Below are 14,464 nucleotides of genomic sequence, written 5' to 3' on the forward strand. Positions count from 1 at the left end.
TCCACTTCAGTGTTGTTTATTCACCACACTAGACTTTGTGGGACCACTCAACCAAAGTACTATCTTCCAGAGCTTCCCAATCCATGAAGCTACCACATCCTCACAGTCTTTCCCATATACCCTCCATCCACCTCATTTAATATAACTGTCACTGTTCACCTATCATAGGCTATTATCTGTCTCATCCACGTTCATTATTGAAGCTAATGATATGTTGTCCTCTCTGTTCCCCATTGAAGGAGGACTACATTAAAAGTCTCTTACTAACTTAATTAGTAATTATAAATGTTAAAGATTAATCAGAGGGAGAGTGGCTTAAGGTTTGCGTCTCCAGTGGGACAAATGGAAAGACAAAGGGCTGCGTCGCCACAATGTTCACTCTGAACCCTTACGGAATGAACAGAGAAGAACAACTCTGAACATTCTACCACTAACGCCAAACTAATGCCTGTCTATGTCTGAGTTAAATGTATTGTCTTTCAAAAAATCTGCATAGAAAATGTGTCAATTAAATATGTTAATGCAACAAAAACTATACCCGATAAATTATATTACATTTTTAGAACAAAACCATACATCTAAGCTCATAAACCAAAAAACACTGAATTTGGTACAGTATTTTACTTTCTTTTACTGTTGATTAGGCAAAACCACTATACAGTACGCTCCAGCAGTCTTGTCATGCTCATCACCTACTGTAGCGGGGATAATGTTGTAACAAAATGCAACGTATAATAATGGTAACAGATGATGCATGCAGGACACACATTATCCTCCACATAACACACATTAAACAACAACATAACTCACATTATCCTCCACATAACAAGATTGAAATGGATCCTCTCAATTAAAACCGTGATACAGACTAGATCTGCGCCACACCGACAATTCCACCTCAGCAGAGTCGAGGAACTGTATTAACACTGATACATCAACATTAATGCTTAATATGTACTGTAGCTTTCATCCTGGGAGTTCCTGTGGGAGTAATACTGTATGTACTGCAGCTTTCATCCTGGGAGTTCCTGTGGGAGTAATACTGTATGTACTGCAGCTTTCATCCTGGGAGTTCCTGTGGGAGTTCCATTAATGAGGAAGAATCGCCCAGGACCATCTCCTCTCCCAGTGTTCCGGAGTGTGTTGACGATGGAGCCAGAGGGGGCTGCAGTCACGGAATGGAACAGGGAAAACAAGCAGTAACTTTCTAAGATGAGGACGGGAAGAGTTGTGGAGAGGTGGAGGGATAAAGTGCAGATCTGTTTTCTCCTCATCTTGTTAAGGTTAAGAGGTCAAGTGAGGAGAGTCTACTGAGTCTACTGTCTTTTTATTGATCTAAAAGGGACATTGCAATTGTTTTTACCCTATAGTACAATTCTGAGTACAGTAAACAAAAAGCTAAAGAAATGTTACACTGAGACAAACAACAGGAATACCACACTGGGGGAATGGGAGGGGTCTACATGACAATTCATTTTTTACTGAGTATTTTCCTCTAGAAATGACTGGTGTCCGTTGTCATGTGTCTGCCCGTCTCCTTGAGAGGAGAAATGGCAGTGCTGCTATCACACGGGACGGGACGGGGACGGGACGGGGGGGCTGGCCGGTGGCCCACAGCACCTGAAACCTATTAGAGAGCGCTTCAGAACATTCCACAGGGTTCCTCCACTCCGCTTCACATTGGCCAGAGGGCATCATAAAGGTCTTCACTGAGAGGGTTGCTCACTAAATCAGATGCCCGGTAATTTTTCGTCCACAGACCCAGTGTATTGTACAGCTGGGACAGGCAAGTTGAAACAACAATACAACCACCACTGCGTGAGAGAGAAGGGATAGATAGGGCTTCTAAAATGTCCAACAAGAGTTAAGACAATCTGGCTCTTGTTGTTGGTGTTCAAGTCGGGCAATACAGCATGGCAAAGGGAAATATGACTACTAGAGCAGTGTAAGGGCCCCAGAGGGGTGTGTCCTCAGTCTTCTGCTGTACTCTCTGTTCACCCACAACTGTATGGCTTTACACGACACCAACTCCATCATCAAGTTTGCTCATGACACCACGGTTGTAGGCCTGATAACCAACAACGACAAGTCAGCTATGGAGGAGGTAAGTGAACTGGCATTGTGGTGTCATGACAACAACCTCTCCCTCAACGTCAGCAAGAGAAATGAGTTGATTGTTGACTTCAGGAAGTAGAGGAGGGAGCGTGCCCTGAACCACATGAACAGGACTGCAGTAGAGAGAGTCACGAGTTTTAAGTTCCTCGTTGTCCACATCACCAAGGACTTTTCATGGACCAAAAACACCACCACTCTTGTCAAGAGGGCGCAACAGCACCTCTACTTCCTAAGGCAGCTGAAGAAATGTAGCATGCCACCCCAGATCCTCTCCAGATATTACCGCTGCACCATCGAGAGTTTCCTGACTAGTTGCATTACGGTCTGGAACGGAAATTGTGCACGACCGTGCACGACCGCATCAGCCCTCCAGTGGATGGTGAAGATGGCCCAGTACATCACTTGGATCGTGCTACCACCCATCCAGGACATCTACTCAAAACGGTGCCTGAGCACGCAGCATCATCAAGGACCCCACACACCCCAGCCATGAGCTGTTCTCTCACTTACTGTTGGGCAGACGGTATTGGAGCATGAGGTCTGATACTAACAGGCTCAGAGACAGTTTATATCTACAGGCCATCAGACTGATTAACACTTGAACTGGACTGACCACCTGCTCTGATTCTCCGCACCTTAGCAAACATTCACTCACTCATGCACACACCCACACAGACATACACACACAAATATACGTTCATGCTACACACATCACAACTGCTGCTACCGGACTCTTATTACACTGCTCAGTTCATACACTGCCCCCCAGCCCCTCCTTCCCCAATACACGTATAAATATTGGATTATAAATTGAGCCTTCCTGTATTGTACTTATGCTAAAATGTTTATTCTATTCTACTGCCATTTACTTTATGTTCGTATTCTTATTTTTTACTATTTCTTATTGTTGTTGTCCAGAAGGAACCTGCAAGTAAGCATTTTGTTGGACGATGTATACCATGCGTATCCCTTACATATGACTAATGAAACTTGAAACTAAGGACAGCGTGAAGAGCTCTTCTGAAAATATAAAAATGAAATACGAAAACGGAGGTGTTTATCAAAATATAACTAAAATGTCAAGAATGACTTTAATCTAACAACATACTCTAACAGATCATGTTTGTGTTCAATACTTTGCCATCTGGACTCATAACAGCCAGACCCCAATAGTGCACTCACACTAAGAAACAAGCACACAGAACCCAATGCCAACTTTACCACGCTAGCTAGCTCTATCTATGTACACACCACTGTCCCTGCACTGTCCCTGTGTTTAGCTGCAGCATCAAGGTCCATCTCTGTGCTCTGCTCTGCATTGGCTGGCTCTCTGTCTGTCCAAGCCTCAGTGTTATGCTCGGTGGGTTTAGCTCGATGGGTGTCTGTGGCCTCTCCTCTGGCCGCCCGTGTCCATTTGCTCTGCGGGTATGGCAGGCCCGAGCTGACAGATGGCAGCCCCTCTCCTCCACTCCCGTTCTCTGCTCCCACTCCGGAGTAACACAGTAACTGTTTTTTCCTCCGACGTTGACCTTGCCGCAGCCAGCCAGCAATCCAGGTTGGCACTCCGCCTGTCGAACAGGAGGGTAATGAAGTCCAGTGCAGCTCACATGATTATTAAGGCTTTGGCGCTGGGGGGCCTTTTGAGGGGCTCACGCTCTACCCCCCTCACCTCTCTTCTCCCCTCCCTTCTCCTCCCATGTCTGTCGTTCACACACCGAGCGTTGATGAGAACAGTCAATCGTTACACAGCACTTTGGAAACACCAATTGTGCGCCATTTAGAGTGTTCCAATCCTTGGGTACATCTCTTTAGCTGTTTGTTGTTGGTTCGTAGCCATAGAATCTGCTTATGATAAGTTATGCCACTGGAATCTTTATTGCTTTTAAGTAGAATAGTTGTCTTATATCACAACCGGATGTACTGCTGTAATTCCTCCCAGCTGACACCAACACGGAAGGACTATGTCAGGACTAAAGTTTCATCAGATGAAGCTACTGTATATAGGTGACAACTTCTAAAGCCAGACCACCACGCCACGTCAGTCTATCACACCACCACGCCACGTCAGTCTATCACACAACCACACCGTGTCAGTCTGCCACGCCACGTCAGTCTACCACACCACACCGCCACGCCACGTCAGTCTACCACACCACACCGCCACGACACGTCAGTCTACCACACCACACCGCCATGCCACATCAGTCTACCACACCACACCGCCATGCCACGTCAGTCTACCACACCACACCGCTATGCCACATCAGTCTACCACACCACACCGCCATGCTACGTCAGTCTACCACACCACACCGCCATGCCACGTCAGTTTACCACACCACACCGCCATGCCACGTCAGTCTACCACACCACACCTTCATGCCACATCAGTCTACCACACCACACCGCCATGCCACGTCAGTCTACCACACCACACCGCCATGCCACATCAGTCTACCACACCACACCGCCATGCCACATCAGTCTACCATACCACACCACCATGCCACGCCAGTCTACCACACCACACCGCCATGCCACGTCATGTCTACCACAACACAACGCTAGCCCTGTAATTCTCCCCAGGGCAGAGGGAGGCATCTCTCTCCAGGCACACTCAGTCTGGGTCACACAATGAGAGGTCGTTCTGCGATTTGAGAGGTGTGGGTTGCAGCATTGACCTTTACTAAGGCAGAGCTGTCTGTTTGCACTGCTCCCATAAGCCACCTCCCCGCCTGACTGCTTAGCAACCCCCTCGGACCGGGGCGGGCCGCGGTGCGCATGCTCCGATGGCCTCCGTGACATCTAGGAACCTCCGGGGAGGGACAGGAATGGAAGGGTTAATTCTGATCATACAGTATTTATAGGCCAATTCAGAACAAGGGTTGGCATTAACACTCTAAAGGAGACATCCCTCCTGTATATCAATAAAACATAGAAGAGCCAGGACTGGAGCACAGGAAGGATTAGCCTTCTACCTCAAGCTCATTCCAGGTCTGCCGAGAAACCAAGCAGTCTGACATGGTAGCTGGGCTAGAGCTACAACAGACAAATTCGTCATTAGGTAGAGTACTACAACAGTATCTCCTCAAAAGGATTTGCCAAAATAAAATCACCATGGTCACATGACATCAGCCTACCAATCACAACAGAGTCCAGACATTGTTCGCTCAAAACCTTGTGCAAACACACCGTATGAACTGTGGGAGGATCACATATTGTCTCACATGTTGGCCTAGTCTGTGAGGTTTGGGGAAATATCAAGAAAATCACTATATAAGGACCATATCAGACTGAGCTTGTCTGGCCTAGCAACAGACCATCATAACAGAAATACCTTTCCAAGAAGAGTACATTCACCGCAATGCTGTAAAAGCTTTTAATAGAGACAGTCTATGAGTTAAAGGAGAACTTTAACTTTTTTTTAAGGAAGAAGCTAGAATCCAGTCAGGTACAAACTGTGCAATTGAATGTGTCGAAACTACAGATAGTATTTTTCTTTGCAGCCCATCTCTGTTTCTCTATTCTCCTCATGGACTCCACATTAGTCAGGCAGAGAGGTATAATGTAACGGGAAGGAAGGTGAGCGTAATTGCATATTAGCAGCAGCACACTCGACTGCGCGGGAGGTGACTGCGCTAACGAATCGAGAGGAGTTATTATTAATCACCAATTAATACAAATCAGGCTAGAAATCGCACTCAGTCTACAGTACGCATGGCTTCCTTTTGTTTCCAATGGCTGATCTGGGCTGGTCAGAGTGAGGCTGGTCTGTTCTCTTATTTATTTCATAACATTTAATCGAGTTCCTGTTGCTGTGGTATGTTGTGTTGACTATTGGGTTTTAGAGTCTGATCCAACCCCCTAGGATTGAAATGAGAAGCCTGTTCCAATATGTTTGTTAACAGATGACATGTGTATGTGCTTTATGAATGAGATTAATTCATTGCAGCGCACAGGTTATTGTTATACTGTCTGGTGCTAGTAACAACAAAACACTAGAACCATCAAATTTCTTTACGCAACACGAAAATAAATGTTCTTTAATGGAGTAGTGAGTGAGTGTGTCGCCACTAGTGAAGAGAATGACAGAGACGGCCTAATCAACACACCATTGTCCAAACTGCTCCAGGGACCCACAACCAGGAGGAAAGGGATAATTTGAAGCCCTTTAGAAGGCAATGAAACGAGCCTTTTAGCCTCAACTACAGCTATACTTCTCTATTTACTCTATCATCACTAAAACCCAAACACAGTAAGGGTTGCCAGATTGGTGGTTCATATAAAAAACTAAACAACAAGCCTTTTAACCTCTGAAAACAGCTATTCTTCCTGTTTTACTACATCACTAAAAGCGGAACACAGTTAGGGTTGCCAGATTGGTGGTTAGTATGAAAAACGGTGTCAGAGAGAGTCAGGGAGGGAGAGATAACAGAGACAGAGGTTGAATCTGGAGGAGGGCTAGAGGCCTCATGCTCCTCACCCTCCTCTCTCCAGCTCTGTAACGGCCCACAGTGACCTGCTTCACACAGAGCGGCCAGCTGTACACCAAATGTGCCTTTCCCTCTCCGCCCACGAACCTCGTACCCTACCCCTCCTGCCCCTCCCCCCCCCCCCTCCTGTGCCCCCCCTCGCCCAAGCTGACCAGGCCACTGGCTCCGCTCTGTGAGAGGGAGAAGGCTCCTCCCTGAATTGGCTGCAGGCTCAGCGTTGTCCTGTCACCAGCCCAAAAAACGGTAGAGGTGACCCCAAAACCACTTTCTGGAATGTCCTGCCCTGCTGCCTAGGGTTTATTTGTTTATGATTGTCCTTCTGAGCCTTGCCACCTTGGCTGGAGTAGCTTGGACTGGACTAGTATAAAAATATAGGATCAGAGTGGACACCAAAATTGTGAAAATGTGAGACCCTTCTTCACTTTTTAAGCACCATGCTCACTGCCCATGCTTTTAAAAGGTGTCATTGGTCACTGAAATCCACAGAGGGATATTTGAGACAGTAGGATAAATGGGTCAAAAGTCACCCCCCATGAGTTCACGGTGAGGTCAAAGTAAAGCGCTGTGGAGAGGTTATGTCCCATTGGTTTAAACCCAACAGGCTTAACTGACATATGAAGGAGCTTCAAAGGCAAACAGTTAAAAACAAACAATAACTTGAGCAAACAAACAACCCATCTAGAGGAGGGATGGGCAATTCTGATGGTGGTGGGGCCCAAGAAAAATCCTAACTCATCATGAAGGGCCGCGGTGTCTCGCAGGTCTGCATACCCACATCCATACACACACGTAGTCAGAGCTGGCTCTAGCCTTTTGGGGGGCCTGAGCAACACATTTTATCGGCCTCTTAACTGCGGGCCTACAAAAGGGGGGCCACGCGCCGGCCGCCAGTTACCCATCCCTGATCTAGAGTGCTTGTCTCATACAACCCAAACAGATGATGATTGACACAAATGTGTTGTATCCGTGTGGAGGATGAAGAATTTAGAATGCCTTAATCAACATCCTGCACAAAGAAAGACACGAATTAGGGATTTGATAGTCGACAACCACAACAACTGAAAGCAGTATAAATCTGTTTTGTCGGGCACCCTCAATTCTGTAAGTGTGCCATGCCAAAAAAAACTGTAAACCAAAGAGTGGCCAGCTGTCTTCTGGCCTGCTATTAAATTGCTCCTTGGATGGTGGCAATATCATTTTTTTCTCCATAGGAGTATCACACCAGGTCCCCAAACAGAGCGACCAGCTGTACAGCAAATGTGTACTGATCCATCTGGGCCCTAGCAGGTTGCAGCCTCCATCTTAAGACACTTGGGTCTGTTTCCAGTGCTTGGCCAGAGCTGGTCTAGCCTGGTTAAACCAGACTGAACACAGAGTCAACATTGTGAACACAGTGTTGAGTCTGGTTCAACCAGGCTAGGGCTGGTATGCAGTGTACTGTCCTCCTTCATTCACACCCATAGCCACCTCCCTCCTTCCCTCCCTCCCTTCCACTTCCAAATGATCATGCTAAATGTTGAGAAGCAATGCACCAGAGCTGTGCTTTCTGTCGTCATGCGAGCATAATATCCATGTATCAAAATGTGCTGGCAAACGTACAAACAAGGCCACAAGCTAGCTAGCTCTTTGGTTAGGAAAGCGGGGAGGAAGGGGAGACAGAGTGCACTTGGTTTACGGTCAGAAATGATTGTATTACAAAGACAGACAGCTGAGAAGGACTTGTTCCATACACTTAGCGACAGCGTTATGTCACGCCACATCACTATATATAGTTATCAGTGTGAAGCAAAACCAGTGTGGAGTGGGGTAGGAGTGGAGCAGGGCATGGGTTGAAAATAACACCCCTATGAATCCAGCTCCTGCTCCATTACCTAGGCTAATAACGCTGAGAGCTGAGCAGAGATGACCCGAGCCCCGTTTCCCCTCTCTTGTGCAGATGGCCATTAAAGTGAGAAAGTGTCCCTTTTTCAGGGAGAAAGAGACGTTATTTGGAGCTTTTTCCAAATGAGGGTATTTCAGTTTTTTGGGGGGCTAAATTGGGTTTGTGGTAATTACAGCCTGCTCCAGGTTTAACCCTCCCATTGTCGGTGAGGGAGAGCAGAAAGAGAAATGCCTCAGCATATAAAACCAACCAATGTCAACTCTGAACAATGTTAGTGTAATAACATAACTATAGGCAATTAACCAAAAATTACAAAAAAATTACAATTACTTTTTATTGATTATATCTATTTCCCTGTTATCTATTTGAAGTATATACGTTCTTTAACAAAATGCATTCGATCAATCAATATTTGATTTTGATCCATTGCACATTTGTATTTATTCCAAATAAAGTAATTTCAGATTTGTTTTTCTGAAACTGTTTGGATTCTAACATTATGGGGGAATAGCATGCCTGTCTGTGTGGCTAAAAGACTTAAAGTAACCAGTAGGGGGAGGTGTTTTGAGAGGACTAGCGCTAGCATGGTGATGTATTAGGCACCCCCAGTAAAGTGTAGAGAGAGCAGATCAGATGAATACAAACCAGCCACACACATAGCTACACACTTTCTCTCTCTCTCTCTCTCTCTCTCTCTCTCTCTCTCTCTCTCTCTCTCTCTCTCTCTCTCTCTCTCTCTCTCTCTCTCTCTCACACACACACACACACACACACACACAGCATACAGCTCAAAATCAGAAATCACATGCCTGTGATTGTTTATGCACAAACAGTGTGTTCCTGATAGAATTGCCCACCGGTCCTTATAGAATTGCCCACCGTGTTTAAATTCACCTGCGCCTAGAAGCGCGTCCCAAACAGAGAGGCGGGTTGGTTCCAGATCAATGAGTCTCTCTCCCACTGAAGACAACAGATAATGCAGTGTAATGAAAGAGACGCCAAACGAGTTGAATAAATGAATGAATAAAGGAAGGTGAGACTGGAATTCAGACGCCTACTTACTGCAGGCAAGAAAGAAAGAAGCCTGGGTAGTGAATTGTGTTTTCTCTGCAAATGATTCTACCTGCATACAAATGAAAGCCAAAAGTAAAGACATTTGAGAATTATAGAACAGGAGAGGGTATGCTCTTTGTGTATTAATTAAGCATTCAGAATATGAATGTGTTGAATGACATTTGAATAAAGGGTATTATCTAGAATCTTGTCTGATGAACTTAGTCTACATGCATCAAATTGTACTACATTGTTGTTTTCCTACATTTCATACAGGATCAGGCATTTCAGCATTGACAGACAAGAATGTCTGAAAATCAAAAGCAGGCTCACACATAATGTTCATGCTTGTGCATCCCAGAGGCTTTCATCACAAATTCACAAGGTATAAAAATAGAAGATTTTATATTCTATAGTTCTGCTTACAGTAATTATTTTTGTTACTACAAAGGGTGTACTGCAATCTGGGGAGAATGTGAAAGATTTAAAGCCAAATATGAAACAATATGCTCTGGATAAGAGCGTCTGCAAAATGAACAAAATGGAATGTAAATGGAATATCTTTGGGAAATATGTTGAATAATTAAACAATATATCAACAGATATTCCTTTGTATGACTACATTAGACAGTACCTCAAAACAAGTGACCATAAACATGGAGAGAAATATGAAATGAGTCACCTCTCCTACCTAGCATGTGATTGGCCACGTGGACCTGGATGTCCCATTCGCTGTAGAAGACCATCTGACACTTGATGCACTGGTAGGTCTTCTTCTGAGCAAAAGACCAGGAGGAAAAGACAACACAAGGACACAGGGTTTTATACTATGTCAATGTCACATTCTTACTGAGCACTCTGAGTAGTTCTGAGCAGTTCTTTGGCTACAAATCTGAAACTAATGTGTATACTCTGTGATTAATTAACAAGCTCACTGGACAACCAAAAAACTCTGATTCTTTTCTAATTTGGTAATTTTATAAGATACGTTTTATCATATAGGGACGGTTTCCCTGAAACAGATGAAGCCTAGTCCAGGAATAAAAAGCATGGTCAATAAAAAATCTCCATTAAAATAGCTTTTTAGTGTAGGACTAGGTTGAATCTCTCTCAGGGAAACCGGCACCTTTTGTTTATTTACATTATATTAAAGTCCCTTACCTCCTCAGTCTGTGAGGGGCTTGCCCTGGGCATGGGGGAGATCTGTGGGGTCCTGAGCTGCCCGCTGTTGCTGTCCCCTGCCTGTTCCCTGTGCACCGTCTGGGCGTGGTTCTGCAGCTCCGCCTCTGACTCAAACTTCACATTGCAGCTGGTACATCGAGTCTTGGCGGCGCTTGAGGAGATAGAGGAGGAGGACGATGACGATGAATGGGCCAGCTTGCCTTTCCCCTCCCCGGGGCTGAGACTCTCCATATGAGCGGTCCATGCTGCTGCAGGCATGGCTGGGGTCGTGGCTCCTCCCCCTCCCTGCTGCTGCCTACCTCCGTTCATTACCTTGGGGCTAGAGCTCTTTGAGCCAGCGGCGCTGACACACGCGGCACACAGCCCGTACGGCAGCCCGTTGATGTCTAGCTTCACCAGGTCAGATTTGGACCGGAACTCCTTCAGGCACGAGGCACACTTGAAGAGCTTCTGGTTGACCTGGTGGTGTTGTTGGTGATGATGGTGGTTGTGGGAAGCCAGATTGGTGGTGCGGCCGATGGGGTGGTTGGTGGACATTGTGCCAGTCTTCTGCATGTGGAAGGTGCCGTGAATCTTGAGCTCCAGGGTGGAGGTGACGGTCTGCATGCACACCACACAGCGGAAGCCCGTCAGGGAGTTCCTCAGGTCTGGGTGCATCTGGCAGTGCTCCATGAAGTCCTCCTCGCTCTGCAGGGGCATCTTGCAGATTCGGCAGCTGCCTGTGTCTAGGCTCTTGCTGTGGGTGACCTTGTGCTCGGTCAGTGTGAGCAGCGAGGGGAAACGCTCTCCGCAGATGGGACACATGTAGTGCTTGACGGGACCCAGGTGGGTTTGCATGTGTTCCCTCAGACCTGCCTCTGAGAAGAAGGTGCGTTGGCAAACGTTACACTTGTGGGTGCCCTTGATCAGGTCGGACTTCCTCTTCGCCATGGCGCTCTCGCCCGGGCGGATGTTGTGGTCTCGGAGTTGGTGGTTGGTGAGGAGGGAGTCCATTGTGTACGATGCCCCGCAGATGTCGCACCCGAACAAGGGGTCAGCGGTGTCCACTTCCTCCTCACTCCCATCATGGTTGTTTGGGGACTCCAACACGCCCCCTGATCCTGTCACCCCTACACCATGGCTGTTGGTCAACAGACCCTGTAGCTCTGCGTCGTCCTTGGCCGCTGGGTGGTGGTCCACTCCTCCGGTGGTGGATCCATTGGCGCCACAGTTCTGGGCCTTTCCCTCGAACACACAGTGCTTCTCCCTCAGGTGCTTCTCCAGAAGTACGATGGCTTGGAATGCTTTGCTGCAGAAGCGGCAGTTATACTTCTTGCTGTGGGTGGTGATGTGGCACTGCAGCTCCACCTCAGTGCCGAAGGACTCCCCGCAGAAGATGCAGCGGTGGGCCCGGCCCTGGTTCTCCAGGTGGCTGTGCTTGACATGCAGCTGCAGGTCGGCCTCGTGCCTGAAGTCCCAGTTACATGAGGTACAGCGGTACACCTTTTTCTCGTTGCTGTGCTTGACGGCCAGGTGGAGCTGAGTGGACACCTTGGAATCAAACACTTCCTGGCAGAGAGTGCAGCGGAAGAACACGAACGTGTGCATTTCCAGCAGGTGTTTCTGCAGGTCGTCCACTGAGGTGAACTGCTTGTCGCAGCTCTCGCAGATGTAGTAGGTAGAGGTGATGGTGAAGTGGACCGTCACATGCTTAAGCAGGGACTCCTGGTTGGGGAAGTCCTTGCTGCACTGGGGGCAGGTGAGCTGGGGTTGTATTCCGTCCAGGTGAGTTTTCAGGTGGGTCTGGAACAGGTCCAGGCTGGTGTACTTGGCCCCACACTGGTTGCAGATGAACTCGCTAATGCCACGATTGCCACGAGAGGAGGAACCATGAAGGAAAGATTGATCAATCGATATGGGTGAGGAAGGGCTGAGGGTCCGCAGAGACTTCTTCCCATTGTTGATGTAGTTCAGCGCCAGCGGAATGTTCTTGTGGTTTTCTTTGATGTGCTTGTTCAGCTTCAGAACGCTGTTGAAGATTGGTGAGTTGGTGCAGTAGGAGCAGGAGTACACCTCCACGACGGGCTCCTTGGGGGTCACCGCCAGGGGGGAGTCGAAACGCAGGCTGCCTGCCTCACAGTGGGTCTGACGGACGTGCTCCTCCAGCGTGGCTTCGGTCAGGAACCCCATAAAGCACTGGGGACAGAAGAAGGCATTGCTCTCCTTGGCCACGGGGCTGGGGAAGCTATGGGAGCAGCGGATGTGTTCTTGAAGAGCGTTGAGGTTGCTCAGCACCTCAGTGCAGAAGTTACACTGGAGCAAGGAATCAGGCAGGCTGGCCACCAGGGCGGCATGGTCCTCGGCGTTGTGCACCTGCTTTAGGTGCTCGCTCAGGTTGAACAGGGAGGGCAGCAACTCCAGGCAGAACTGACAGGTGTGTGCCTGCTCAGGTTTGTCAAGGTGCATGGTCCGCAGGTGTATCTGAAGTACGGCCAGGCTATTGAACACCTGCTTGTTGCAGTAGATGCAGCTGTAGGAGATCTTGGGCTGCTTGGAGGAGCGTCCCCCGACGTCATGTGAGGTGTGCTGGGCAGCCCTCTTCCTCCTCCCCCGGGTCTTGGGCACAGGCGGGGCGGCCTCCACCATGGTGGAGCTGTCGACGGAGAGGTTGGAGTCCGGGGTGGTGCTGGAGACGGAGGTGTAGCCCACAGTGAGCAGGGAAGGGCTGTTGCTGTGGTTACTGGACTCAGGGAGTTGGTGGATGTCCATGTGGGCATAGAGGTCCTCCACGGAGAGGAAGTGCTCGGAGCAGACGGCGCAGCAGTGACCTTTGCGGTCGTGGCTGTGGGCCTGGTCAATGTGTGTCAGCAGGACGCCCTCATCGCTGAAGGGCTCGTGGCAGTAGATGCACTGCAGGGCACCACCCAGGCCCCCGTCCTCTGATGGAGAGCACTCAGGGTGGCACTCAGCGATGTGCCTCTGCAACTCCTCAGGGACGTCAAAGCCCTCCTCGCAGCGGCTGCATTTCCTTGTCTCCTTCAGCTTCCATTCCTCCTTGGAGAATCCACTGCCTGACCCCCTGCTGCTGCTGTCTTTGCCCCGCTCGTGGACCTGCATGTGTCCGTGGAGGGAGCTGGAGGAGAGGAAGCCCCGGCGGCACACAGGGCACTTGTGGGGCTTGTTGGAGGCGTGGGTCTTCATATGGATCTTGAGGTGGTCGCTGCGTGAGAAGGCCGAGTCGCATTCGCCACAATGATATTTCTTGTCGCCGGTGTGCAGCTTGACATGCCGGTCGCGGCTGCGCTTGTGCTTGAACAGGCGGCTGCAGAAGGTGCAACTGAAGGGGAGCTTGTCACCGTGGCTCTGCTCGTGGCGCTTGAGGAAGCTCAGACGGCTGAAGGACTTGTCGCAGAACTGGCACGGGTACGGTAGGCCAGGGCCCCCTTCATCCTCGCCAAAATCATAGTCTTCGCAGTGGCCGGGGGAAGTCTGGTCTTTACTGGATGGAGATGATGCAGTCCAAGAACAGGATGGGTCATCATCGAGATCAACACCGTCTGTACATAGATACAGGTACATAGAGAGAGAAGAGAGAGAGAAGAGAGAGAGAGAGTGGAGGGGGGAGAGAGAGGGAGAGAGAGGTAAGAGAAAGTGGGGAACAAGAGGGAGAGGAAGAGAGAGGTGTTTTGTCAGATTGCATTAGGAACTCATTTGTCTCAGCTCTGTTAAATAGTAAAGGTTGGCTGCTGTGGCATTAGTC

The 14,464-nt window shown here is 48.5% G+C and overlaps 1 protein-coding gene across 1 annotated transcript in view; it reads right to left on the minus strand.

Annotated features, from left to right (window-relative positions):
* The window catches only part of LOC120055568 (zinc finger protein 521-like), a 99,610-nt gene extending 85,349 nt beyond the window's left edge, over nucleotides 1–14,261 (minus strand). The window contains exons 1-2 of the mRNA XM_039003443.1: nucleotides 10,705–14,261; nucleotides 10,235–10,319 (exon numbers count right to left, since the gene is read on the minus strand). Coding sequence (XP_038859371.1) covers nucleotides 10,235–10,319; nucleotides 10,705–13,905 — 3,286 coding nt within the window. The 5' untranslated portion in view covers nucleotides 13,906–14,261. The remainder of the gene's footprint in view (nucleotides 1–10,234; nucleotides 10,320–10,704) is intronic.
* Between the last annotated feature and the right edge of the window lie 203 nt (nucleotides 14,262–14,464).

Source organism: Salvelinus namaycush, chromosome 11 (assembly GCF_016432855.1).
Source record: "Salvelinus namaycush isolate Seneca chromosome 11, SaNama_1.0, whole genome shotgun sequence".
Lineage (NCBI taxonomy): Eukaryota > Metazoa > Chordata > Actinopteri > Salmoniformes > Salmonidae > Salvelinus > Salvelinus namaycush.